The sequence below is a fragment of the Euleptes europaea genome, chromosome 6 (genome assembly GCF_029931775.1).
Source record: "Euleptes europaea isolate rEulEur1 chromosome 6, rEulEur1.hap1, whole genome shotgun sequence".
Classification (NCBI taxonomy): Eukaryota; Metazoa; Chordata; class Lepidosauria; order Squamata; family Sphaerodactylidae; genus Euleptes; species Euleptes europaea.
The window spans coordinates 12,390,724-12,416,881 of NC_079317.1; the positions used below are offsets into that span (position 1 = coordinate 12,390,724).

The 26,158-nt window shown below is 46.9% G+C and overlaps 1 protein-coding gene across 1 annotated transcript in view; it reads left to right on the forward strand.

Annotated features, from left to right (window-relative positions):
- BRF1 (BRF1 RNA polymerase III transcription initiation factor subunit) overlaps positions 1-26,158 on the forward strand; it is a 237,084-nt gene that overhangs the window by 154,673 nt on the left and 56,253 nt on the right. The window contains exons 12-14 of the mRNA XM_056851232.1: positions 13,020-13,081; positions 16,060-16,141; positions 17,982-18,037. Of these exons, the coding sequence (XP_056707210.1) occupies positions 13,020-13,081; positions 16,060-16,141; positions 17,982-18,037 (200 nt within the window). The remainder of the gene's footprint in view (positions 1-13,019; positions 13,082-16,059; positions 16,142-17,981; positions 18,038-26,158) is intronic.

A 26,158-nucleotide genomic window follows, 5' to 3' on the forward strand; every position in this document is an offset into this window, starting at 1 on the left:
ATTAAAGAAGAGGTGCAACAATTATCCACGTTCAGTAGCCGAGTAGGCAGTTATGGGGGAGGTTAAGGAGGCAGCAGATTGGAATGTCATATTCACATGTGCGTGTTTACACATCTGTCCAGATGCGGCCATCACTCACTGCACTCCATGACTGGAGCAGTGAGAGGGACTGGAATCTTGGGAAATACGCATGCACTTGCACGGACCCCAACACCATTTTTAAGTGCCACCTCCAAAGGCAAAAGCATGCACTTCCTTTAGTCAGCAGGGGCAGGTGGAGAGCCAGCATGGTATAGTAGTTAAGAGCGGCAGTTTGGAGTGATGGTCTCTGATCTGGAGAACCGGGTTTGATTCCCCTCTCCACCACATGAGCGGCCAACGCTAATCTGGTGAACTGGATTTGTTTCCCCACTCCTACACATGAAGCCAGCTGGGTGACCTTGGGCTAGTCACACTCTCTCAGCCCCACATACCTCATAGCGCGTCTGTTGTGGGGAGGGGAAGGGAAGGTAATTGTAAGCTGGTTTGATTCTTCCTTAAGTGGTAGAGAAAGTCGGCATATAAAAACGACCTCCTCCTCCTTCTTCCTCTTCCTCCTCCTCTTCTTCTTCTTCCTCCTCTTCCTCTTCCTCCACCTCCCTTCTCCTCCTCCTCCTCCTCCTCATCCTTCTTCTTCCTCCTCCTCTTCTTCTTCCTCTTCTTCTTCCTCCTCCTCCTCTTCCTCCTCCTCTTCTTCTTCTTCCTCCTCTTCCTCCTCCTCCTTCTCCTCCTCCTTTTCTTCTTCGTAGAATGTGCTGGTCCAATGATCTCCTGCCTTCCCCCAGGCACAGGAGAACTTGGCTCCTGGGTCTGTACTTGTCAGTAATATCCACCCCAGTGTTCTGCCTGCTGCTGCTGTCTCACAGCTGTGGCAGCTGCAGAGGGACAGTGCTTTTCTCTCCCATACAACCCAACAAAATCCAGCTGAGTCAAAGTTCCTTCAAGAACCTTCTTGACAGGGACGATGTAGCAGGGGATTGGCTAGTCTGTATAAAAATATGCTGTTTTGCCTCCTCAGGTCCCCTAGAAAGGGAAATTCCTTAACTAGAGTGCCACTACCAAGAAGGCCCCCTCCACCAAATGTCATAGAAACCCAGAGCTGGAAGGGACCTCAAAGGTCAAATAATCCAACCTCTGCATAACAGGAAATTCACAACTACCTCTTCCCCCCACTTAACAGTGACCCCTGCTCTATGCCCAGAAGATGGCAAAAAATACCCACCACCCTGTGCCAGAATTCCAAAGGTGCCCATGGGCTCGAGAAGGTTGGGGACCCCTGAACTAAACTTGTCCTTTTAGGGTTTTCTCAGCTATGCAAACTGAGATCTCCCCGCCCCCCTGCCTTTAAAAAGAACTTGGGATTGTCTGCCCGAAATTCATGAACACATGAAGCTGCCTTACACTGAATCAGACCCCTGGTCCATCAAAGTCAGTATTGTCTACTCAGACCGGCAGCGGCTCTCCAGGATCTCAGGCAGGGGTCTTTCACATCACCTACCTGTCTAGTCCCTTTAACTGGAGATGCCAGGGATTAAACCTGGGACCTTCTGCATGCCAAGCAGATGCTCTACCACTGAGCCACAGACCCTTCCATGTATTTCTCCACTGAGGGATGACCACTTACTGTCCAGGGCTAACTTGGGAGTTAATGGCAGAGAGGAGAAAGGAAGTGGGGGGTGCTCTTGGATCACCACTCAGTCTATTACTCATTATGCCTACTCTCAAGGAGCCTATCTTGGCTTTGCTACAATGCAGTATCAAACCGATTTGTTGCTATGGTAGAAACTCACCAGTTGCCAGTAATATGCCCGCGGGGGGAAGAATCTTTATCAGACTAATTTGGAAAAGGGAAAAAAAAACACAAAACCTTAACTTCCTTGCTCTCTAATATACACATTTCAAGATAAAATGGAATCCTGACACAGATATAATAGCCCGGCTGAATCTCATTTTCTCATTACACGTTTGATGAGTCATAGTTTTTGACCTTCTCGCTTGCCTTTTAACATCGGTGCTAAGTAGAAGCCTAGCACACTGGACCAGATCTGCGGGTTTAATTACCCTTGGTGGCACGAAAGGTTTTGGAACAGGGCAAAAACAAAATTAGCCCAAGGCTACCCCCTTGACCGCCCCTGTTAAAAGGCCTCGGTAGTTTTCTAAACAGCAGGGAGTATAAAACAGGCAGAGAATGGCAGGTAAGCGGAACCGCTCTGTTTAGCTCACAACCTTTTGTCATGCTAGGTTTGGACCAGTGCTGAATGAAGGCAGCAACCTGAATAGCCAAGATTAACCCACACTTGTCAGTGGGTGGCCATGGATAGTATTTGGATGGAGACCACGAAGAAGAGGAGGAGGAGGAAGAGTTGGTTTTTATATGCCGACTTCCACTACCACTTAAGGAAGAATCAAACCAGCTTACAGTCACCTTCCCTTCCCCTCCCCTCAACAGACACCCAATGAGGTAGGTGGGGCTGAGAGAGCTCTAAAAGGGCTGTGACTAGCCCAAGGTCACCCAGCTGGCTTCGTGTGTAGGGGAGGGGAAACAAATTCAGTTCACCAGATTAGCCTCTGCCGTTCACGTGGAGAAGTGGGGAATCAAACTTGGTTCTCCAGATCAGAGTCCACCACTCCATACCACCACTCTTAACCACTACACCACGCTGGCTCACCAAGGAAGACCAGGGTTGTGATACAGGGGAAGGCACTGGTAAACCTCCTCTGCTGGTCTCTTGCCTTGAGAACTCCACGAGGGGTCACCGTAAGTTGGCCGCAACTTGACTACACTTTCCACCTCCGCTGATTATGGCCCAACCTGGATGGCCCAGGCTAGCTCCATCTCCTCAGATCTTGGAAGCTAAGCAGGGTCACCCCTGGTTAGTACTTGGACGGGAGACCACTAAGGAAGTCCAGGGTTGCTACGCAGAGGCAAGCAACGACAAACAACCTCTGTTCGTCTGTTGCCTTGAAAACCCCATAGGTTGGTTGCAACTTGACGGCACTTAATTGTGATTGGATGAAGGCAGATGAGTTGGGAGAGGTCTTTTCTATGGCGGTGTCCTGATTGTAGAATACTCTCCCCTGGCAGATTCATGAGGCACCAACACTGAATTTGGTTCTGGCACCAGATAAAGACCTGTTCATTCTGAAAGGCTTTGGATAATTAAGTCGTTCCTTGCGGCTTTTAACTGATTAAAAGTGCCCATCCTGTTATTCAGAGTAGTTTCTCCTTTCCATCTCATCAGACAAAGGCAGTGGAAAGACTTAGCAAGGTTTTGAAGGGAGCAAAGGGGCTGTGGCTCAGCGGTAGAGCATCTGCTTGGCATGCAGGAGGTCCCAGGTTCAACCCCCGGCATCTCCAGTTAAAGGGACTAGGCAAGTAGGTGATGTGAATAATCTCTTCCTAAAACCCTGGAGAGCTGCTGCCGATCTGAGTAGGCAATACTGACTTTGATGGACCAAGGGTCTGATTCAGTATAAGGCAGCTTCATGTGTTCATGAAGGTGAATAAACTGAACAAGTCACTGTTGAGTTATGGCGACCCCTGATGGGGTTTTCAAGGCAAGAGACGCTCAGAGTTGGTTTGCCGCTGCCTGCCTCCATGTCATGACCCTGGTATTTCTTGGAGGTCTCCCGTCCAAATATCTGCCAGGGTCGAGGCTGAGTGTGTGTGACTGGCCGAGGGTCACCCAGCAAGCTTCCGTGGCTTGAGTGGGGACTTGAACCTGGGTTTTCCAGGTTCTAATCTGACACCTTGCAGGGCGAGTACACATAGCAGGGACTTCTACATGGTTGTCCCCAGAGTAGGGTTGTCAAGATGCAGCTGGCAACCCCTGGGAAAAATTGGAGGGCGGAGCCTGGTGTGCCAGTGCACTGACATCTGGTAAGAACCAAAGGCAACAACTTTAGATGCTCTGGAAGAAGAGTTGGTTTTTATATGCTGACTTTCTCTCCCACTTAAGGAAGAATCAAACCGGCTAACAATCACCTTCCCTTCCCCTTCCCCACAGCAGACATCCTGTGGGGTGGGTGGGGCTCAGAGAGCTCTAACAGAGCTGTGACTAGCCCAAAGTGGCTTCCTGTGTAGGAGCGGGGAAACAAATCCAGTTCACCAGATTAACCTCCGCCGCTCATGCGGAGGAGTAGGGAATCAAACCTGTTTCTCCAGTTCAGAGTCCACCACTCCAAACCACCCCTCTCAACCACCACTCCACGCTGGCTCTAGCACTTGCAAAAACGCTATTGTGTTTTTTTTTACTCTATGGTTTTACTATAGAGTTTTTACAAATGCTAGAGCATCCACTGTGTCATGTCTGGTTTTTACTGGAAGTGACTCCAGCACGCTGGTGGAGTGCTGGCATGCGTTCTGTTGCCACCCTCCTCCACTTCTTCCCACAACCACCTCGGGCACCGGTGGGCAAACAGCCCGAATGCTCTTACTACAATGGGAGGTTTGCCGTCCCCCTCACCCAAGACTGTGGAGTTCCTTTTCCTGTGGGGTTCATCTTCTGCCTTTGTCATTAGTTTCCCAGAAGGCCATCAAGTCTGTGTTCTTCAAGTGGGCTTGAAATTTAGGTTAATTTGTTTCTATCCTGCTCCTTATTTGCTGATGGCACGTTGTGGGATGTCTGTTCTGCTGCTTGCTGGAGAGGGTTAAAACTGTGTTTTATTGCCTGTGATCTGATGGATTTTGCAATAATTGTGTGCTTGTAAAGCCTCGTTGCGGATCCTCAGGGACCGGAAAGTGGGACCAAAATATTTTTATAAATACATAAATAGTTTGCCGGGTACCCGGCGATGCTCTTTTTTAAAAGCGAGAAGGAAATGTATAATTCAGGTTTTTCTTCTGGGTGGTTGCATTCCCCACCCCCACCCCCAATCTGAACCTCTTCTAAAGAATCGCCATCTGTTAGTAGCTCTCAACCTGAAGAGAGCACGCCTACGCTTAAAATACTCTACCCGTAACATCTGGGAGAAACTGATGCGGCTAGCAAGTCCGCGCACTCCCTTCCCTAATAACTCCTGGTCTCCCAGCCAAGTGTGGATGCCGAGCCGCTGCGGTGGACTGCAGGACCCACATAGGACCGCGGGACAACCCGGCTTAGCCTAGATGGGTCTGCGGAAGTCTTGGTGTGGCAGGCTGAATGCAAAGTCAGCCGTTTCCCCTTCTTTCCCCCTTGGCTTCTGCGACTGCAAGGTCTTTTTACTGCGCGGCAATCTGGCAGCGAAAAGAAAACGATATTCTGGAGCTCCGGTGCTGCCAGAACAGCGGCAGAGAGGGAACGGCTGCCTCTCCATCTAGCTTCTTTACATTTCCTTGCTGGCAATCTGTTTCCTAATGTCTTGTTGACATAGTTTTGTAGCCTGGTTGGGGTTTTTTTTGGGGGGGGGGGAGTGCTGTGCAACCTGTTTCCTCTGGCAAGGGCAGACAGTTTGTAATCCAGTTAACATAATCCACTTTTGAACCTTTGTTTTTAAAGAAATGACACCGGGGTTGGCTCTGGCATGTTGCATTGCCTTGTTTTAAAAAAAAAAAAAACCTTCCTCCTATTTTTTCCTGCTTATATGCCTACCCTGCAAGAACAATTCTGTGCAGCTCGCTTACTTTCAGTATTTTGAATACATGCACTAATAAAGTGATTTCTTACTGTGCTGTCCCCTACCCCTCCTTGGGGAACAGCATGCCTCCTAGGGATGCATCTCAGCGTGGTATAGTGGCTAAGAGCGGTGGTTTGAAGCGGTGGACTCTAGAGAACTGGATTTGATTCCCCACTCCTCCACATGAGCAGCGGAGGCTAATCTGGTGAACTGGATTTGTTTCCCCATTCCCATACACGAAGCCAGCTGGGTGATCTTGGGCTAGTCACACTCTCTTAGCCCCACCTAGCTCACAAGGTCCCTGTTGTGGGGAGAGGAAGGGAAGGCGATTGTAAGCCAGTTTGGGACTCCTTAAAAGTAGAGAAAATAGAGGTATAAAAACCAACTCTTCTTCTCCTTCTCCTCCTCCTTCCCTGCTACTATTTGTGTTGTCTTGCCCAGCTTTTTTTATCAGCTAGGGTTGCTAACCTCCAGATGGTTCTTTCCCTCTCCAACCCTGCCCTCCCAGGCCCCATCTCCAAATTTCCAGGGATTTCCCAACCCAGAGTTGGCAACCCTAGTACCTGCCCCTTCTGGGTTCTGTTTCTTGGTCACAGTGGAAGGGGATCAGTTGGAGCCTAGATGTAGAACTAGGTAGCATTAATATATTGAAATGGGACGAGGAGCTAAATAGCTGCATGTCTTGCATTTGGTTTGTATTAGCATTTGTGGGCTACATCTAGTACTCCGGTTGTTTATCTTGGCACATCCCCTGAAAATGCCTATTGCAAATAGGCCAATCGATTTTCCAGGGTTAGAGTCAATAGTTCAGGTCGCGTTGAGGAAGCCCACGCTATTTCTTCTTCATCTGTATACCTAATAATTATTGTCACATTGAAGTGTTTAAACTTCTCTTTCTGTGTGTTTAAATAATTTAACCACTGTGGAATCATGTAACACAAATTATTTTATTTTATCGTTCAGGATTTATTTAATAGCCTGGGACGGGAAAATTGAGCTGTACTTAACTTTTCAGGCTTCAGAGGATTTCCTGAAATCCGTTTCTGGCTGTCTGTAAGGAAATCTTCTTATTTGGGCTTGAGGTATGTAGTTTCACCCACCCGTAATAGAAATAAGGAAAGGCTGCAACTTCTCCAAGGCCTGTTTGAAATTATAATCCCCAGTATGTTAAAGACAAAAGGCATATGCTTTAAAAACATATGAAGCAGCCTTGTATAAAGTTAGACCGCGGGTCTGTCTAGCTAAATGTTTTCTCATCTGATTGGTGAGGGCTTTCCAAGGTCTTGGGCAGAGAGAGGCGTTTCATAAGAACATCAGAGTAGTGCTGCTGGATGAGATCAGCTAGATTCCAGTCCAGTCGCACTTTAGAGATTTAGTCTGCTCTGAAGGCAGGTTTACTCTGATATGAAGGCAGCTTTGGCGTTCGAAAGCTTAGACCCTGAAAATCTTGTTGGTCCTGAAGGTGCTACTGGACTCGAATCTACCTGTTCTCCTGCAGACCACCACAGCTATCCTATGAAACCATCTGGATGAAATTAGTCATCCATCTAGTCCAGCATCCAATTTATGCATCGATGAAGGGGTGGGGAATACGTCGTCCCTATAACTTTCCCTGTGCAGAAGGAAATGCAGCTTGAGCAGATGTTCTTGAGTAGACAAATTGTGTGGAGGGGAAACGGTTAAGCAGCCACCCTTCCCCCAACAGTGAAGTGGGGTGGAAAACTTCTCGATGCTGTGTTTTGCCATGGAAAAGTTGCTGTCCACATATGTAAAATGTGCCCTGTTTATTTATAGTTGTCAGGGCTCTAGTGCTGCAAATCCATCATGTTAGATAGGGAAAATCTGGGATATAAAGCCTCTGCTTTGCATGCAGAAAATCTGAAGGTCAAACTCTTGGCATTCCCAGTTAAGAGGACCAGGCAGCAGGTGATGTGAAAGACCTCAGCCTGCAACCCTGGAGAGCCGCTGCTGGTCGGAGTACCGACCTTGATGGACCAATAGTCTGATTCAGTATAAGGCAGCTTCATGTCTCCATGTGACATACCCCAGTGGCTCCGTTCAGTGGCCCATGAAGGCACTGAACAATCCCCAGCCAAAGCCGAGATCAGCAGGTAACAACAAATCAATACAAAATTCAACAGGACCATGAACACATGAAGCTGGTCCATGAAACCAGGAACCAGTAACGGGATAAATGTGGGGTTTGTATTGCACGTTCAGCTGTATAAGCATTGACTGTAACATGAGAATTACTCAATGGATGTACGAAGAAATATCAAGTGTACATTATACACAGATTGTATGTGTGTTTTCTGTAACTTCTGAACAGGGCTACAGAACACACAAAATCAGTAGCAGGGGCAGAAACTATTCCTCGTAAGAAAACACTGTAGTTCTAGTTCCAAAATGCCAATGCAAACAAAGATGACCTTACTAAAAATTTTTCATAAGAAGTACTTCCCCTGAGAGGTAGGGTTGCCAGGTTCCTCTTGGCCACCAGCGGGAGGTTTTTTGGACGAAGCCTGAGGAGGGCGGGGTTTGTGGAGGAGAGGGACTTCAATGCCATAGAGTCCAATTGCCAAAGTGGCCCTTTTCTCCAGGGGAACTGATCTCTCTTGGCTGGAGATCAGTTGTAATAGCAGGAGATCTCCAGCTAGTAACTGGGGGTTGGCAACCCTACTGAAAGGCCATTCCAGGGACGTGGGGTGCCCCCACTGAGAACGCCTCACAGTTCTAACCTCTCTAGTAGAAGGGTTTCTGAGAAGGGCTGTTAATAGGCTGAAGGTTGAGGGGTGTGTGGATGGGACAACGCAAAATCAAAAGGCGTGAAGTTCTCGTGAACACAACCTTACAGCCCCCCCCTAATCCAAAGTCTCTTTTTGTAACCCTCCTCCGGTGCTGATCTTCTGCTGGCGAAATGGTGGAAGGGCATGACTGACGCTTTAGTCGCAGGGCCGTAATCGACTCGAAGCCTTGATTGAAAGCAGCGGAAGCTGCCAGTTGCCCTGCAGAGATTAGAAAGGTCCGGGGAGGGAGGAGGAGGAGGCTCTTTGCCCTTACTTAACCATAAAGGCTCACTCTGATCCACTTACTGAATGAATGGCACTAGAGCCTCATTTCTTTTTTGGGGGGCGGGGGAAGATTCAGAACTCTGTTTCTACCTGTACCCTGCAGGTCGCCCCTGACAAACGAAAAGAAGAAAGCCCAAACCTGCAAGGAACCCACATCAAAAATTTTTTAAAATAAAATAAAACCCACATGGCCGTATGGTTGCCAGGTCCCTTTTCGCCACCAGTGGGAAATTTGGGGGGTGGAGCCTGAGGAGGGTGGGGTTTGGGGAGGGGAGGGACTTCAGTGCCATAGAGTCCAATTGCCAAAGCAGCCATTTTCTCCAGGGGAACTGATCACTATCGGCTAGAGATCAGTTGTAATAGCAGGAGATCCCTGCCACCACCTGAAGATTGGCAACCTCTCCTGCTTTAAGATTGCAGGCCAGAGGCTGGTCACATCTGTGTTTACGGAATACTACGTTTCATGGGGTTTTAAGAGGAGAATATTGTTCCGAAACAGTTTGGAAAAGTTGAGCTGAAAGCTTTTATGTATGTATGTGTGGCGGGGGGGGGGGGGTTGGGGGGTTGGGTTGTTCTTTTCTGGCTGCAAAAGAGCCACGATTCAGGGAGCCCCCTTTGGAGCAAGCTGTTTAATGGGCAACAGATGGTCAATCTCAGCGGCAAGGGAAGATCAGCTGGTGCCCCGATGATCACGGTGGCGTATTTCTTTTTTCCTTTTCCGTGGGTACATTTCCAAGCAGCTGGTTGTTTTTTTTCCTTTCTCAAATTTGAGCCTTTACAGGGGATGTTTATTTTATAACAAAACCATTCTGTTTAGAGAGGGGGGACATAAAACCTGGGTGTTGGAATGCCCTTCTTCTCTGGCAAAACTCTTGCATGTGATGAATGCCTGTCAAAGGGGGGGCTGAAGAGGGGCTATTTGCAGGCAGGGCCATATCCATCCATTACCTCCGCGTCCGCTATAAGTCATGCTTATTTCCAATCACTTCCTTTGAGGTCCTTTCCCCTGCAATTTGGCAGTTGGCAAATGAGGTCTCTCGTCCCTGGCGCTGTCACAGGAAACAACTGGCACCAAACTGCAGAGTTTAAATTAAAGTGTTGACATTTTTTAAAAAAACCTACTCTGCATCACATGGGAACGGTCTAATTTTCAGGCTGGCGCTTCCAAAGACTTTTGTGCATTTGGGGATGACACTTCCCTTTGTCGTTATTCTCAAAAGGTTGAGAATAAATTTTGGAGGATTAAAGAAGGGAAACTTACCCAGAAGTTCCAACTTGGTGAACTAACTTCGTTGTGCCAAAAACCCCCAAACAACCCTCATTTAAGGCAGAAAGCCTTTCTTAAGCGGCGTGTAATTTGCCCATTATTATTATTATTTATATAATGCTTTAGACAAGGGGAGTCGAAGGTAAGCAGCGATTTACTAGTGTCTACTGGCTGTTGTGACGCTTGCAGAGTATGCCAAAGTAGAACCAGAAAGGCACTTCTTGTGTGCTTAAGAAGAAGAAGAAGAGTTGGTTTTTATATACTGACTTTCTCTACCACTTAAGGGAGACTCAAACTGGCTTACAATCACCCTCCCTTCCCCTCCCCACAATAGGTATCCTGCGAGGTAGTTGGGACGGAGAGAGCTCTAGCAGTGCTGTGACTTGCCCAAGGTCACCTGGCTGGCTTCGTGTGTCGGTGTGGGGAAACAAATCCAGTTCACCAGATTAGCGTCCGCCGTTCATGTGGAGGAGCAGGGAATCAAACCTGGTTCTCCAGATCAGAGTCCACTGCTCCAAACCACCGCTCTTAACCACGCTGGCTCTTAAGTAGGATTGTACACTCAGGAGCCCCTTTACGCAGATTGTGTGTTATGTAAAGTACCGTCAAGTCGCAGCTGATTTAGGGCAACCCCTTATGGGGTTTTCAAGGCAAGAGACATTCAGAGGTGGTTTGCCGGTGCCTGCCTCTCCTTGGTGGTCTCCCATCCAAATACTAACCAGGTTTTTTTAAAAAAAAAAAATTCAACAGGAGGCCTTCTGCCATAGCAGGAATCCTGGGAACCCTGGTTGGAAAGGAGAACGCTGGAGAGCTTTTCAGTCCAATCAGTCTTCAGGGATCTTCCCAGTAGCACCTCACCATTTACACTGTAGTCCCACATCTCCTTCACATCACTAATATGAAAAGGCACTTCAGAGCATTATAATGACCCTGCCTGTAATAAGGGGAGTTTAAGCACTCTGGAGGACAAAGAAGAGTCCTGTTTTATCCTGGGTCCTGAAGAAAATTTATCCCAAGTTAGTAGGATTGCCAGGTCCCTCTTTGCCACCAGCAAAGGGTTTGGGGAGGGGAGGGACTTCAATGCCACAGAGTCCAATTGCCAAAGGCCATTTTCTCCAGGGGAACTGATCTCTACTGGCTGGAGATCAGTTGTAATAGCAGGAGATCTCCAGCTAGTACCTGGAGGTTGGCAACCCTACAAGTTAGCAATAATACTCTATGGCTAAATTTGGGGAGAGAGCGAGGGAGCCTGTTTTGGGATGGATTTTCTAAAAGGTCCCCCCCAAGTGTTTTTAAAGTTGTGGTGTAAAAAAGTTGCACATGCTGTGGAACAAGATTGTATGTTTGCTGAGCTGTCAGTAAAATCCATGACTAAAACATGCCATTTAAAAAACCTTTTCCAGAGTCATTTTCAGTCAATATATTATCATAAGTGCCTGCAGCAGATATTTGTTGTTGTCTGGTGTAGTCCCAGGAGAATCGAATGGTAAAGTATAAGAAGCGCCTTAGGTAGCAGAAATGTGAAAACATTACCCTGTGAATTGAAAATATCTTCAGGCATATAAATGGGAGGCACCAAGTTGACGGCTCCTGAGAAGATGTTAAGGCCCCAAAGAAAACAGGGGAGAGGCTGCGGGCTCTGTGGTAGAGCATCTGCTTGGCATGCAAAGGTCCCAGGTTCAGTTCCCGGTATCTCCAGTTAAAGGATCTGGCAGGAGGAGATGGAAAGACCTCTACCTGAGACCTTGGAAAGCTGCTACCAGTCTTAGTAGACAAGATTGACCTTGATGTACCAAGGGTCTGATTCAATATAAGGCAGCTTCACTTGTGTTCACAAGAATGCAGTTAGTTGGTAGGTGGGCAGCAGTAACCACCTTGAGTTTGCTTGCAGAGAAAGGTGGGCTAGGAATGCTTTGAATAAATAAATACTGCCCTGATAATGCTGGAACCCTCTGAAGCCACGTCTAAGCATTGAAGAAGATAATTTGGCTGCCTACATTATCCCTGTAGTTAGGAGATCAGTCAGAATTCCAGGAGATCTCCATGCCTCACCTGCAGGTTGGCAACCTTACTTCTATTAGAATCATAGAATCATAGAGTTGGAAAGGACCACCAGGGTCATCTAGTCCGACCCCCTGCACAATGCAGGAAATTCACAACTACCTCCCCCCAACACCCCAGTGACCCCTACTCCATGCCCAGAAGATGGCCAAGATGCCTTCCCTCTCATGACCTGCCTAAGGTCATAGAATCAGCATTGCTGACAGATGGTCATCTAGCCTCTGCTTAAAAACCTCCAGGGAAGGAGAGCTCACCACCTCCTGAGGAAGCCTGTTCCACTGAGGAACCGCTCTAACTGTTAGGAAATTCTTCCTAATGTCTAGACGGAAACTCTTCTGATTTAATTTTAACCCGTTGGTTGTGGTCCGACCTTCTGGGGCAACAGAAAACAACTCGGCACCCTCCTCTATATGGACAGCAAGTACTTGAAGATGGTTATCATATCCCCTCTCAGCCTTCTCCTCTTCAGGCTAAACATGCCTGGCTCTCTATTAGAGAGTCTTGCAGCAGGAGAAGCAGATGCTGGGAGAATTTGGGTACATTCACACAAGCGCTCGTCCTTCCTGTGGGCGAGGGCAGCAGCTGCTGAAGCGTCGCACGCCCTTGACTTTCCGGCTCCTAACCTCTTTCCTTCATTGTGTGTTTAATTGAGCATTCCTCATTGAATTACATGAAGGGTGATTCCCCAGGAGTTTGTGTGTGTGTGTGTGTATGTGTGATCCTTGTTGGTGTCTCTTCTTCACCCTAATTAACGGCAGTAACAGTTTGTGTTCACACAAGGAACAGCAACAATAGGGGCAAGCGTGTTTAGAAAAATCTGTGTGGTTATGTGGGGAGGAGGGAAGAATGGAAGAGGCTCTGTCCTCTGAAAGACTGCTTTGTCAGCACGCCGGTTATTTCCGAGATGATTAAAAGCCCGGGCTTGAATCGGAGTTGATTTGAAATGAATGCACACCCTAATTAAAATTTCTGCTGCTTCTGTTTAGGCGAAACTACTGGAGACGGTGAATTAGACCTAAGTGGAATCGACGACAGTGAAATAGATATGGTAAGAATGTGTCTCCCCACTCTCCCTTACCTCTCTGCAAAATGTGGAACTTGGAAAACATAGCAGTTTGCATAAAGCTAGGATAGGATATTAGGGGGATTTTTTTGGGTTTTTTTGCAGTGAGAGTAGCTCAACATTGGAATTGGCTGCCTAGGGAGGTGCTGAGTTACCCCTCTCTGGCAGTCTTCAAGCAGCGGCTAGACAAACACTTGTCGGGGATGCGCTAGGCCAGGGGTGTCAATAGGGTTGCCAACCTCCAGGTAGTAGCTGGAGATCTCCTGCTATTACAACTCATCTCCAGCCGATAGAGATCAGTTCCCCTGGAGCAAATGGCTACTTTGGCAATTGGACTCTATGGCATTGAAGTCCCTCTCCTCCCCAAACCCTGCCCTCCTCAGGCTCTGCCCCAAAAATCTCCTGCGGTGGCAAAGAGGGACCTGGCAACCCTAGGTGTCAAACATTCAGCCTGGGGGATGGATCTGGTCCCTTGAGAGCTCTTATCTGGCCCGTGAGCCAGCCAAGGTAGCACCCCCTCAGTCCCAGTCTGGGCTAGCAAGGCATGTCCGGGCCCGCCAAGTGTCATTTATGTCATATCCGGCCCTTATAACAAACGAGTTTCACACTTCTGCTCTAGGCTGATCCTGCTGATCATAGGGGGGTTGCACCTGATGGCCTGCATGGCCCCTTCCAACTCTGTGATTCTATGATTCTAGGTTTGCTCTACATAGCCACTGAAGAAACTGTCTGGTTTCAGGGATGCACATATAACAGCTTGGAATATTCAGTACGTAGGGCAGGTGTGTCAAACATAAGGCCCATGGGCTGGATCAGGCCCCTTGAGAGCTCTTATCTGGCCTGCAATCCAGCCGAGGCAGCCACACACACACACCCCACTGGGCTGGCGAGGCATAGCCCGGCCCAACCAAGTGACATTTATGTCATGTCCACCCCTGCCGTAGGGGATAGTAGGACATTATTTGTTAGTTATTTATTTTGTTGGGTTAGGTTATTTCTGTGCCGCCTCTTCAGAGCTCTGATCGAGGGGGCTTACCATTAAAACAACATAACAATATAAAAAACCAGCCATTGGAACTACCCATAAAACAAAAGGCACCATTTTAGAAAGCGGTAAAATAAAACCCCTAGCTAAAAGCCTGGGTATTAGAGCAATTCTGGGAGAAAGGGAGTGGGTATCGAAGGATGAGATAACAAGGGTTGCGAGACAACCACCATAAGGTATACATTTTAGAAACAAATTAATTTAAAGGTAAATATAAACATTCCACGTTTGTTCATGGAACGATTCCACCAGAGAGAGGGGGCAGTGCTCAGGTTTTTGTTTTTCCCCCCTAACTTAAAAAGATTGGCATGGTGGGGTTCAGGCCACAGTAGGGGAATCCTGCCCTGTGCCTTGAAAGGAAGGCCCCCGCTCCTTCATCCAGAGCATGCGTGGAAATCTGGACTTGCTGAGAGGCAAAAGGAAGGCATTCTGGTCATCTCCAGAAGTACTGTTTTCAAATTTTGGGTTGGTGCAAAAGGCTCTGTACTGCTAGTACAGCGGCACTTGAACAGAGCTGCTTTTCCATCGGCCACTTCCATGTACTGTTTGTGAGGGTCCCTTGACCCCCAGATGCAAAGTTTCAGGGGGATTCAGTGGGCTATGGTGGGAGGAGGCGGCAGGAAAATTTTGTTCTGGCAGCTTCGCTGTTCTCGAGGTATTTTGGAATCTAAACCAACGTTATATCCATACCTGTTTCTTCAGTAATGAAAGAGCAGAACCACAGATTGGAGGAGGGGGAGCTGAATGGGTGTGGTTAAAGGAAGAGGGGTGTGGCTACATAACCAAGATCACTGCTACTGCAAGAGTCCCCCCTCACATGCTGCCTATTTGTACCCCTATAGAGCAGGGGTAGAGAGCCCTGTAGTGCAGAGTGGTAATCTGCAGTACTGCAGTCAAAAGCTCTGCTCACAACCTGAGTTTGATCCCAACGGAAGTCAGTTGCAGGTAGCCGGCTGAAGATTGACTCAGCCTTCCGCCCTTCTGAGGTTGGTAAAATGAGTACCCAGCTTGCTGAGGGTAAAGTGTAGATGACTGGAGAAGGCACTGGCAAACCACCCTGTAAACAAAGTCTGCCTAGTAAAAGTCAGGATGTGACGTCACCCCATGGGTGACCCAGTGCTTGGTCAGGGGATGACCTTTTTTTTTTAGAGGAGGATACCTTTTTGAGCCTGTGGGTGCCGGTGGAATTCTGACACAGGGTGGTGGACGCAAGCACAAAATGGCTGCCGTAGGAGGCAGAGCCAACCACAAAGTGGTCACCATTGGAGGTGGAGCCACACACACACGCACATAGAGTAAGTCCAAGTGCATGGGAGAAGAGGTGACCTCTCTCTGTTGCCCCTCCAAATCCGTCTCTTTATCTCTTGGCATGCCACAGTCTCTTTGGCATCCTCCCCTTCTTTTCCCTACCACTTCCTCTTCCCTAGGGTGGCCAGGTCCCTATTTGATACCTCCGGCAGGAGCTTGCTTGTAGTGTGTGGGGAGAGCAATCCATGCATAGTACACATTCAATAAGGCCCCTTCCAGGTTTACCCCAGAAGCAATGGGGACTATCTAGCACATTCCTCCCAAAACTCTGTGGTTTCCATAGAGGTTTTTTTTTTAGGGATGTGCTAGAGCGTCTCTGTTGCTTCCAGGGTAAGCCCAGAAGGGACAATATTTTGCTGCGCTCCGCCATGCGCATGCGCGGATTGCTCCCACATTAATTGGCACATGGCAACCCTACTCTTTCCCTCTTCCCTTACTGATGCTACTTGAAAGCCTCAGGCAGACAAACTGGTTGTTCTGACGGAGGAGGCAGAAAGGGGATGGAGAGAAGGGCGGGGTGCTCAGGAAGCCGACTGCGAGGTTGCGTTGCCGATTTTCATGAGAGCTTCTGAACGCACGCTTCTTTATTTCCCTCCCTTGTTCTCCCTAGTATATACTTAACGAAACGGAAGCCAAAATAAAAGCCGAACTCTGGATGAAGGAAAATGCAGATTATTTGAAAGAACAAAAGGGTAAGCAGAATGATTGAAAGTCTCATTTCTGGTGATTCATGTTGTGAAGTGTTGGGGCTGAAAACATTCATTGACGTGATTGAGCAGTTAGTTGTAGACTTAAACATGTTAATTGTTTTTTTTTTTTTTGGTAAGATAGGATTTTACTTATTGCTGCCTGGTTACTCCTGGTTTAAATTTCCCAACAGTCCTGATTCTTTCCGTGGCCTCAGCCAAAGCTGCCCTTGCTCTTGGCTCCCCCCCCCCCCAAGTCTGTAGGAGAATTATAATGGCTTTCAGATAATGTGCCATGTGAGGAAACCATGGGAGCTGGGTGTGTGTGTGAAGTAGGGGCTCAAATGTGGTTGCCAACCTCCAGGTGCGGCCTGTAGATCTCCTGGAATTGGAGAAAACGGCTGCTTTGGAGGGCGGACTCTGTGGCATTATGCCCCACTGTGGTCCCTCCCCTCTTCAAGCCCCACCTCCCCTAGGCTCCACCCCCCAAATCTCCAGGAATTTCCCAACCTGGGGTTGACAACCCTAGTAGGGTTGCCAACCTCCAGGTGGTGAAAGTATAAACAAAGCAGAACTTGTGCTGCAAATGTAGATCTGTGCAAAAATCGCAGCCACTATGGCCAAAGTTTCTTATATAGCCCTGTTTTTACACTATACATAACTTAGAGCCTGTTGTCATTATGTGTGATGTGTAAGTTATAGTATAAAAACAGGGTTATGTAAGAAACTTTGGCCATAGTGGCTGCGATTTTTGCATAAATCTCCAGGTGGTGGCTGGAGATCTCCCGCTGTTACAACTGATCTCCAGGCGGCAGAGATCGGTTTACCTGGAGAAAATGGCTGCTTTGGAAGGTGGACTCCATGGCTTTATACTTCATTGAAGTCCCTCCCCAAACCCTGCCCTCCTCAGCCTCCACCCCCCAAATCCCCAGGTATTTCTCAACACGGAGCTGGCAGCCCTAAACCCGAGGCTCAGAGAGCGAACTGGAAATTCCAGCTCTGACACAAACAATTTGATGGCCTTAGGCAAGCCAAAGTCATTCATTCATGAATATTAAACCGTATCCTTTCACCCCAGTGAGGGAAGGTGCTTGCCCTTAGAATGACACACACTAGAGTTTAACTCCTGTCTATTCATACAGGCCATTTTGGAAGTTTTTAGGGCTAGGTTAACAATTCTCTTTCTGTCTTCCTCTCAGTTTCAGCTCCCCCCCGTATGCAATACATTTCATTCATTTTAATTTTATTTGCTTCATTTGTATCCCACTTTGTATCCCAGTGGGGGCAAAGAGGGGCTTATACCATCCTCCCCCCTTCCATTTTACCTTCACAACAGCCTTGTAAAGTAGGTTGGGCTGGCTCACCCAAGGTCACCCAAGCTAGCTTCCGTGGCAGGGCACTGGAACCTGGGTCTCCCAGCTCTTAATCCCGCACTTTAACCACTAGACCACACTATCTCTCACCATGGCAATAGTATGGGAATAGTAATATTGGCTAATTTACAAAGCTGTTTCACAGACTATAACAAGATCTTTATAAAGAGCACTGAACATTGAAAACTTTTATATACTAATGCCTGTTGTCTGAAAATTACCATTCACTGGTGCACCATGTCAATTCTAGTTTTGGATTGTTATTTTTTTTTTAAATACCAGTCGTGCAAATCTGAATTCAGCCCACAAGAAGCTTTCCCCCTGCAAGCTCTCAATTTTTTTCAACTGTGCTAAGTAATGTAAACATTATTTTAGTTGACAACTAAAAAATAAAATAAAATGAATATCCTTCCAAAATATTAATCTGGATTACATCGGTGTTGTCATGCTGCTTTTTGCTTCTCTGGTTCCAGAAAAAGAAGCCAGGATAGCAAAGGAGAAAGAACTCGGGATTTATAAAGAACATAAGGTAAGAGCGTTTTCGGAATAAGGTGACCTCATACAACTGCCCTGAGCCCTGCACAGGATATAAATATGATCAATAAATAATGGACAGTTTTGTTTCCAACGCACAGTGTCCTTGGAGGAGGTTCTTTAGTAAGGGGCTTACAATGCACCCGTTACCATAGCTTGTTATCATAGCTTGTAATCTGCTCCATTATCATAGCTCAGTGATGGCGAACCTTTTAGAGACCGAGTGCCCAAACTGCATCCCAAAACCCACTTATTTATCGCCAAGTGCCAACACGGCAATTTAACCTGAATACTGAGGTTTTTGTTTAGAAAAAACAACTGATACATTCACATATTTTGCGTTAAAAGAAAAACACAATAACAAAGCTTTCAATGATACAAACAACTTTTTATTGAAAGGTAAAAGTTTGCACTTGGCATGCATCTCTCCAGGACTCGTCCTCTGCTCAGCCACCAGACATTATTGTACATAAGTAAACAATTATACTGTGCCTGAACCTCCTCAAGAAGTGCTTGAAACAGTCAACAATTCAGAGCACGAGCCATGATGTAATTCACCATTTTTGTGACATCTTTGAGGACATCGTCAAATTTTTTGAACAATTAATGTGATTTTTGGTGTTGTGTGCATGCTGATAATTTGTCTACCCTTGGCTCATACTTTGTAAGTTTGAGAGCAACACATGCAGCACTCAGGTCATCTGTTAGACTGTTTCTGGTGTCAGATTTGATATAATTCAAAGCTGAAAACAGCTGCTTACAAGCATAAGATGATCCAAACAAGTAAGGAAAGCAATCCCAAGTGCTTTCATTGACTTAAAATTATTTGGCAGAGAATTCCACACTTTAAGGATTTCATTTTCAGAACTAACTGTGCTGTCCTTTGTCATCCCTTCTATCTTCTCAAGTGTTTCACACAGGTCATAGAATTTATATTTCCAGATAGAGCTTTCTTGAAATTCTATTAGCTCCATTCCCAGATTTTCTAAATCTAATGAACGTAGGCAGGAAAGATCAAGTTCTTCGAATTTGGCTTTATCTGGAGAAGTAAGAAAACACAGGGTTGTCTTCATCTTACGGAACTGTAAAAATCTGTTACTAAAATTCACCTTTGCAGCTGCTACAATGCTAGAAAATTCCTTGTAGATTTCCTGATGGCTTGTAGGATTGTCTGCAAATGTTGTAGAATTTTCTAAATGCTTTTTTAGATGGGCGGGGCCCAGACAAACAGAAGACGGGCGGGGCCCCAACAAACAGCTGAGCTGTCCTTCAGCTCAGCTGAGGGGGGGCATGGCAAGGTGCTGGGCCACAGCCTCCCCAGTCCAAACTGAAGACAGGCGGGGCCGACAAACAGCTGAGCTGCGGCTGCAGCTCAGCTGAGAGAAAGGGAGGGGCTTGCCCCGGATGCAAGGAGAGGAAGGGCGCCAGCGCAGGATTGGGGAGCATGGGCTTGGGGAGAAGGAGCACCGCCCTCAGCGCCCTCACCACGGCAACACAGCACATCCCTAGGCAGACGCGACGGGTCCACGCGTGCCCACAGAGAGGGCTCGACATGTCGGCTGCGGCACGTGTGCCATAGGTTTGCCAACACGATCATAGCTTGTTATCTTAGTTTGTAATCTGCTTCCTGATTGAATGATGTTTTCATATTTTGTAATCTGTTTACCGGTTGGTTGGAAGTTTTTATTGTACTCGTAATCCACCTTGAGTCCAAATGAGAAAGGCAGAGTATAAATTAAAACAATAATAGCCCAAACAATACCTAAATTTAAATCTAAACCTCTTGGCACCTTAAAGGCTGTTTATGCATGGAGGTTTTACCTGAGGTTCGTTGTTTGCTAGACCCACACTTTCCTGTTGGGAGTCTATGCACCAGCAGTCTCCTTGAAATGCTGCTTCGTAACTGGCTGTAGTGAGAGAAAATTCCCTCCCCTCAAACCCAATTGCCGCATTAAAAAAGCATTTTAAAAACATAAAACAAAAATGGAGCAATCTGAAAAGAAGGTGGTGGTGGTGGGGGAAGAAATCCAAGCCTCAGTTTTAAAAAGCCTTTCTTCTGCTCAGAAAGAGCTCCCAGGAAGCAGGAAGTATTTGAATGCCCGCCTCTGGGCATGCTGCTTTGTAATTGGCTGTGATAGAAGCCAAGCTTGCGTATCCTGCACTTTGCCTTATGCATGGAGATTTCACCTGGGCTGAGCTCAGGGGAGAGGGAAGAATCAGGTTATCAGAGGATGAGGAAAGGTTGAAGGAACTGGGTGATGTTTAGCCTGGAGAGGAGAAGACTGAGAGGTGATATGATAACCATCTTCAAGTACTTGAAGGGCTATCATAGAGAGGATGGTGCCAAGTTGTTTTCTGTTGCCCCAGAAGGTCGGACCAGAACCAGCGGGTTGCAATGAAATCAAAAGAGTTTCTGTCAAGACATTAGGAAGAATTTTCTAACAGAGCAGTTCCTCAGTGGAACAGGCTTCCTCGGGAGGTGGTGAGCTCTCCTTCCCTGGAGGTTTTTAAGCAGATGCTGAATGGCCATCTATCAGCAATGCTGTTCTATGACCTTAGGCAGTTCATGAGAGGGAGGGCACCTTGGCCATCTTCTGGGCATGGAGTAGGGGGTCACTGGAGGTGTGTGGGGGAGGTAGTTGTGAATTTCCTGCATTGTGCAGGGGGTCGGACTAGATGACCCTGGTGGTCCCTTCCAACTCTATGATTCTACGAGGAATGGGAGGGCTGGCAGCGAGGTCATCTCTAATGGATGGAAAACTCATGCGTAACTTCAAGGAACAACCAAGATAGATGGACATCCAGCATCTGCTTAAAAACCTCCACACATCCAGCATCTGCTTAAAAACCAAGATAGATGGGGGTGGGGGGGTGGAACGTGAGTGAAAGTACCCATGCATAAACGACCAAAGACTAACAACATTTATTTCAAGATTCGAGTCCGGTAGCACCTTAAAGACCAACAAGATTTCCAGGGCAGAAGCTTTGACGCTCGAAAGCTCATACCCTGAAAATCTTGTTGGTCCCTAAGGTGCTACTGGACTTGATTCTCACTCTTCTACTGCAGACCAACATGATTACCCATCTAAAACTATGAACTTTTATTTCAATATGCGCTTTCATGAGCAACAGCCCACTTCCTGGAAGCTCATAAATATGGGTAGTTTTTAAGGTGCCATGGGTTTTTCGTTTTATTTTTCAAGGACAGGCTTAAAAAAAAACCCCACAAGAGTATACCACCGTGTATTATTTGCAGTGAATCTAAAGTTTAACTTTTCTGGTAGCAACCTTTTTGGGTGGGGAGGCTCAGGGCTGAAATCCTTCCTTTCTTTGCTGGGAAAACCCTGAATTATAAGTGACTGCATGAAGTATGGGGATCAGTGCGCAGCCCAAAATTTTTACATTGTGTTAAAGCAAATCCCATTTAAGCAAAATGTGGACTTCCCTGATGACACACTTACAAAACAAAACAAAACAACGACCCTTCCCAGATGCTTTGTTTTCTTCTTTCAGGTCCCCCCCCCCCAGTAGCCTAAATGCTATTACATGTTTTCATAATGGAATTCTGTATGAGGAGCAGAATGAAATATCTATTACAGTAATTTGAAGTGATTGGTGTGTGTTACCCTTCATAAAGCATGTAATATGTCTATTAATTACTACAGCTGAGTGGCAACAAGGGCTGGTGACATTTCACAAACATTTTCTCCTCCTTCCTCTTGCCAAATGTTACCCCCACCCCTTTCAGTGATCTTTTAGTGATTTCCCCCTGGCCTAGGTTTGCCAATCTCCAGGTACTAGCTGGAGATCTCCTGCTATTACATCTGATCTCCAGCCAATAGAGATCAGTTCCCCTGGAGAAAATGGCTGCTTTGGCAATTGGACTCTGTGGCATTAAAGTCCCTCCCCTCCCCAAACCCCGCCCTCCTCAGGCTCCGCCCCCAAAACTAGGGTTGCCAGGTCCCTCTTTGCCATTTGCGGGAGGTTTTTGGAGCGGAGCCTGGGGAGGGCGGGGTTTGGGAAGGGGAGGGACTTCAGTGCCATAGAGTCCAATTGCCAAAGCGGCCATTTTCTCCAGGGGAACTGATCTCTGTCGGCTGGAGATCAGTTGTAATAGCAGGAGATCTCCAGCTAGGACCTGGAGGTTGGCAACCCTACTGGCAACCCTACCCCGGCCTGGTTCTAGCATTGATTTTCCTGGCCAGGTTCTAGCATTACATACTGATGCTGCCCAGCCTGTTCATGATCTTCTTTCAACCATATTCCATCTTATCAGTTCTTTTCTGTGTTCATTGGGACTTTTCAGGTTGCCAGCACCCCACTTCACACAGGGACACATGCGGGGTTCACACTCTGCTTCCCCCCCCAAAAAAAGGTTTTGTTGCTGACAATTCCCCATGGGCCTTTATTCCTACAACTTGGATCTGTCCCAAGTTGCGGGGGATAGCTTCCTATTAATATTGTTATAAGACCTACAGATAAAAATAAGACATGGTGGTTCAGTTGTAGAGCATCTGATTGGCATGCAGATGGTCCCAGGTTCAATCCCTGGCATATCCAGTTAAAGGGACTAGGCTAGTAGGTGACGTGAAAGACCCCTGCCTGAACCCTGGAGAGCCGCTGCCAGTCTGAGTAAACAGTACTGATTTTGATGGACCAAGGGTCTGATACAGTATAATGCAGCTTCATGTGTTCATGTGTTCTGACTCAAGAATATCCCCTTTCCCCACTCGAGAAAGCCAACATGCTTGGTTTTTACAAATCAGGTTACTGTAGATGTTCAGAAAGGAACAGAAATTACGAAAAGCTCTATAGGCATGGCTGTCCCAGAAACCTCGAGGGATTCTTCAGCAGTTTAAGTAAAAGTGGAGAGCTGTGTTCAAGAGTTCCCACAGGACTGCTGCTCCACGGATCAGTGGAAGCAGCCAAGTGGAATACACGGAAGTTGGATATGTGCCGGAAAAAAGGCTCAGGTAAATGCGAGCCCCTGGGAAATAGTCAGCCAGAAAAACACCATTAACGAGACTCAGACTGTGCTAAAATGAGAAAGTGTTCCATCGAGGAAAAAACATAAAAATTAAGTCTGATTTGAACGCAAGAACACGAACACAAGACCTGTATGAAAGATGGGCCAAAGAACTGGGAACAAACTGAACAACAAGCTGCCTTCGGACAGAGTAAGATTTTGAGTTCCTTCCATGGCCATACGCAAACCACACTTTATCTTGCTTCACGGTAGCCAAAGTTAAGCCTAATTATGTGCACCAGCATCTCTGCAAGCAAGGTGAAACGCAGATCTAGCAAGTAACAGCATCCTCTAAGTCAGGGCTTAGCCTAGCAAGCTCAACTATGGTTTCATTGTATGTTTGTGCTATTGTGTGTGTTAAGTGCCGTCAAGTCGCTTCCGACTCATGGCGACCTTATGAATCAATGTCCTCCCAAACGTCTTATCTTTGACAGCTTTGTTCATGTCTTACCAAATTGACTCCTTTATAGAGTCAATCCATCTCTTGTTGGGTCTTCCTCTTTTCCTGCTGTCTTCAACTTTTCCTAGCATGATTGTCTTTTCCAGTGACTGTCTTCTCAAAATGTGACCAAAGTATGACAACCTCAGTTTAGTCATTTGAGCTTCTAGGGTCAGTTCAGGCTTGATTTGATCTAGAACCCACTGATTTGTTTTTTGGGTGGTCCAGGGAATCCGTAACACTCTCCTTCAACACCACATTTCAAAGGAATCTACTTTCTTCCTATCAGCTTTCTTCAATGTCCAGCTTTCACACCCATACATAGTAGTAGGGAATACAACGGCATGAATTAACTTGATCTTGGTTGCCAGTGACACATCCTTACACTTAAGAATCTTTTGTAGCTCCTTCATTGCTGCCCTTCCCAGTCTCAATCTCCTTCTGATTTCTTGGCTGCAGTCTCCGTTTTGGTTGATGATGGAGCCAAGGAATAGAAAGTCTTCAACAATTTCAATCTCCTCATCGTCAACCTCAAAGTTGATTAATTCTCCTGTAGTCATTATTTTTGTTTGTGCTGTTAACTAGGGTTAAAGTAACAAATTATTTTTAGTTCTAACTGTAGTTAAACATTATGCCTGCACTGGACCAAAATGTTAGGAATCCGACAATTTGCCCCACTGTTATCTCTGTAAAAACCAAACACCCAACTCACAACTGCATCAACAGGAAAGAATTAATTTATGCATTTATTTTTGAATGCCTCCTGGCAGGTTCCATGAGACACAAACACAGGACAATGGGGTACCTTAAGGAGTGATGCTAGGATCAAATTTTAACCCTCAAGCAGTCATTCAAACCACCAAGAAAGGAACAGAAAGGTTTACGTTGTGAGAATAAGGCAGTGGGTGTTCGAGATATGTTTCTGATCCAGGAATTTTTTGCCGAGTCGTAAAAATTATTCAGACAGTGCCAAGTCTGTGTGAACATGGTCTAAAAGGGATGCTTTCAATAATCAGACAATGTTGCATTGTCTTGTTTTGTTCTCAGGGGATGGAGGTGGGGGAGACAAAATACGCTTGTTAAAAAAAACACATGCAATTGCAGATCATGAGTTAGGGAACTCACAGCTCATTCCTGAGCCTTTGGCGGCAGGGGATGGCGTGGACGAGGCGCCACGCCCCATAGAGAATAGCGAGGCTGCACCTGCTAAAAAGCAGGCACAGCCTCACTCTTCTCCCTGCCGGCATTCCTGGGGCGAAAGGGGACAGAAGACTGCCTACAGGCAGCCCTGCCCCCCAGAATGCCTCGGGAATGCCTCCTGGGACACCAGAACACACACCCCTGGAATGTGGCGTGGGGCTTTACGCTGGTGTGACGCCAGCGGAAGGCCCCGTCAGTGTCCCGGGGTGGCCCTGCCAGGAGACGGGTGTCCGGGCCTCCCCATTGGCGTTGGGGCCACTTATGGCAGTGTAAGTAGCCCGGACGCTGGCGTGGAGGGCCCCAATGCTGGCACAGCCCTTTCCTGGCTACCTAAGGGCTTTTGCCCTTAAAAGTCAGGGATGCGCTGTCAGTACCCATTTGAATGACACTTTTGGAGCCCTGAGTGGGAATCGTGGTGAGGAAGGTTCCTTGACAAACCTCTCGTGGGAAAAGCAGGACATACCTGTCAGCTTCTATGCACAGGTTTGTTGACAAGTAATCACTGTGCTTGTGCCATTCACGTAATATGGGAGCAGTGACTATCGGCAGACAACTACTAAGGGTACATCTTTCTTAAACAAACATTAAAACTGCGGGTAACAAACATGGGAAGGGACTGGGGCTCAGTGGTAGAGCATCTGCTTGACATGCAGAAGGTCCCAGGTTCAATCCCCGGAATCTTCAGTTAAAGGGACCAGGCAAGTAGATGATGTGAAAGACCTCCGCCTGAGACCCTGGAGAGCAGAGGCAGGCAGCGGCAAACCACCTCTGCTTCTCACTTGCCTTGAAAACCCTTTGCTGGGGTTGTCATAAGTTGGTTGTGATGTGATGGCACATACACATCCACACACATGCATACATATATTTGTGTGTGACCAAATGAAGTAAATAAATAAATATTGATAATCCCAGGCAAACTCTGTTGATGTTTGAAAGCACAGGGATAAACTGTGAATGTTGACATTTACCTAACTGTGATTTTCAGCATTCTCTGGTATATGTCAATAAATTGGGGTCTGTAAACCTATTTTCAAGACTTCACGTATGAACGTCCCCATTCACCAAATCATGTTTTATTAAGGCCTGAATCCACTTAGGTGGCCCCAGAAACCACCACATTAACTCACTCTAAGATATTTTGGTTGTCTGTAGCATTCCTCAAGTGGTAAGAGGGATTTCAGACACGTATCTGTTGCAAACCTGTGATAAAATGAGTGGTCAAATGGACATATGTATCCAGCCCTTTTGAGATGGGCAGTGGTGTAAAATGTGAGCATTCAAGATGGGGGACCATGAGCAGTAGGGTTGCCAGCTTCCAGGTTGTGGGCTCCTGGGATTACAGCTGATCTCCAAGTGAAAGAGATCAGGTCCCCTGTAGAAAATGGCCACTTGAGAAGGTGGACTTTAGGGCATTATATCCCAATGAAGTCCCTCCCCTCCCCAAACCCCAC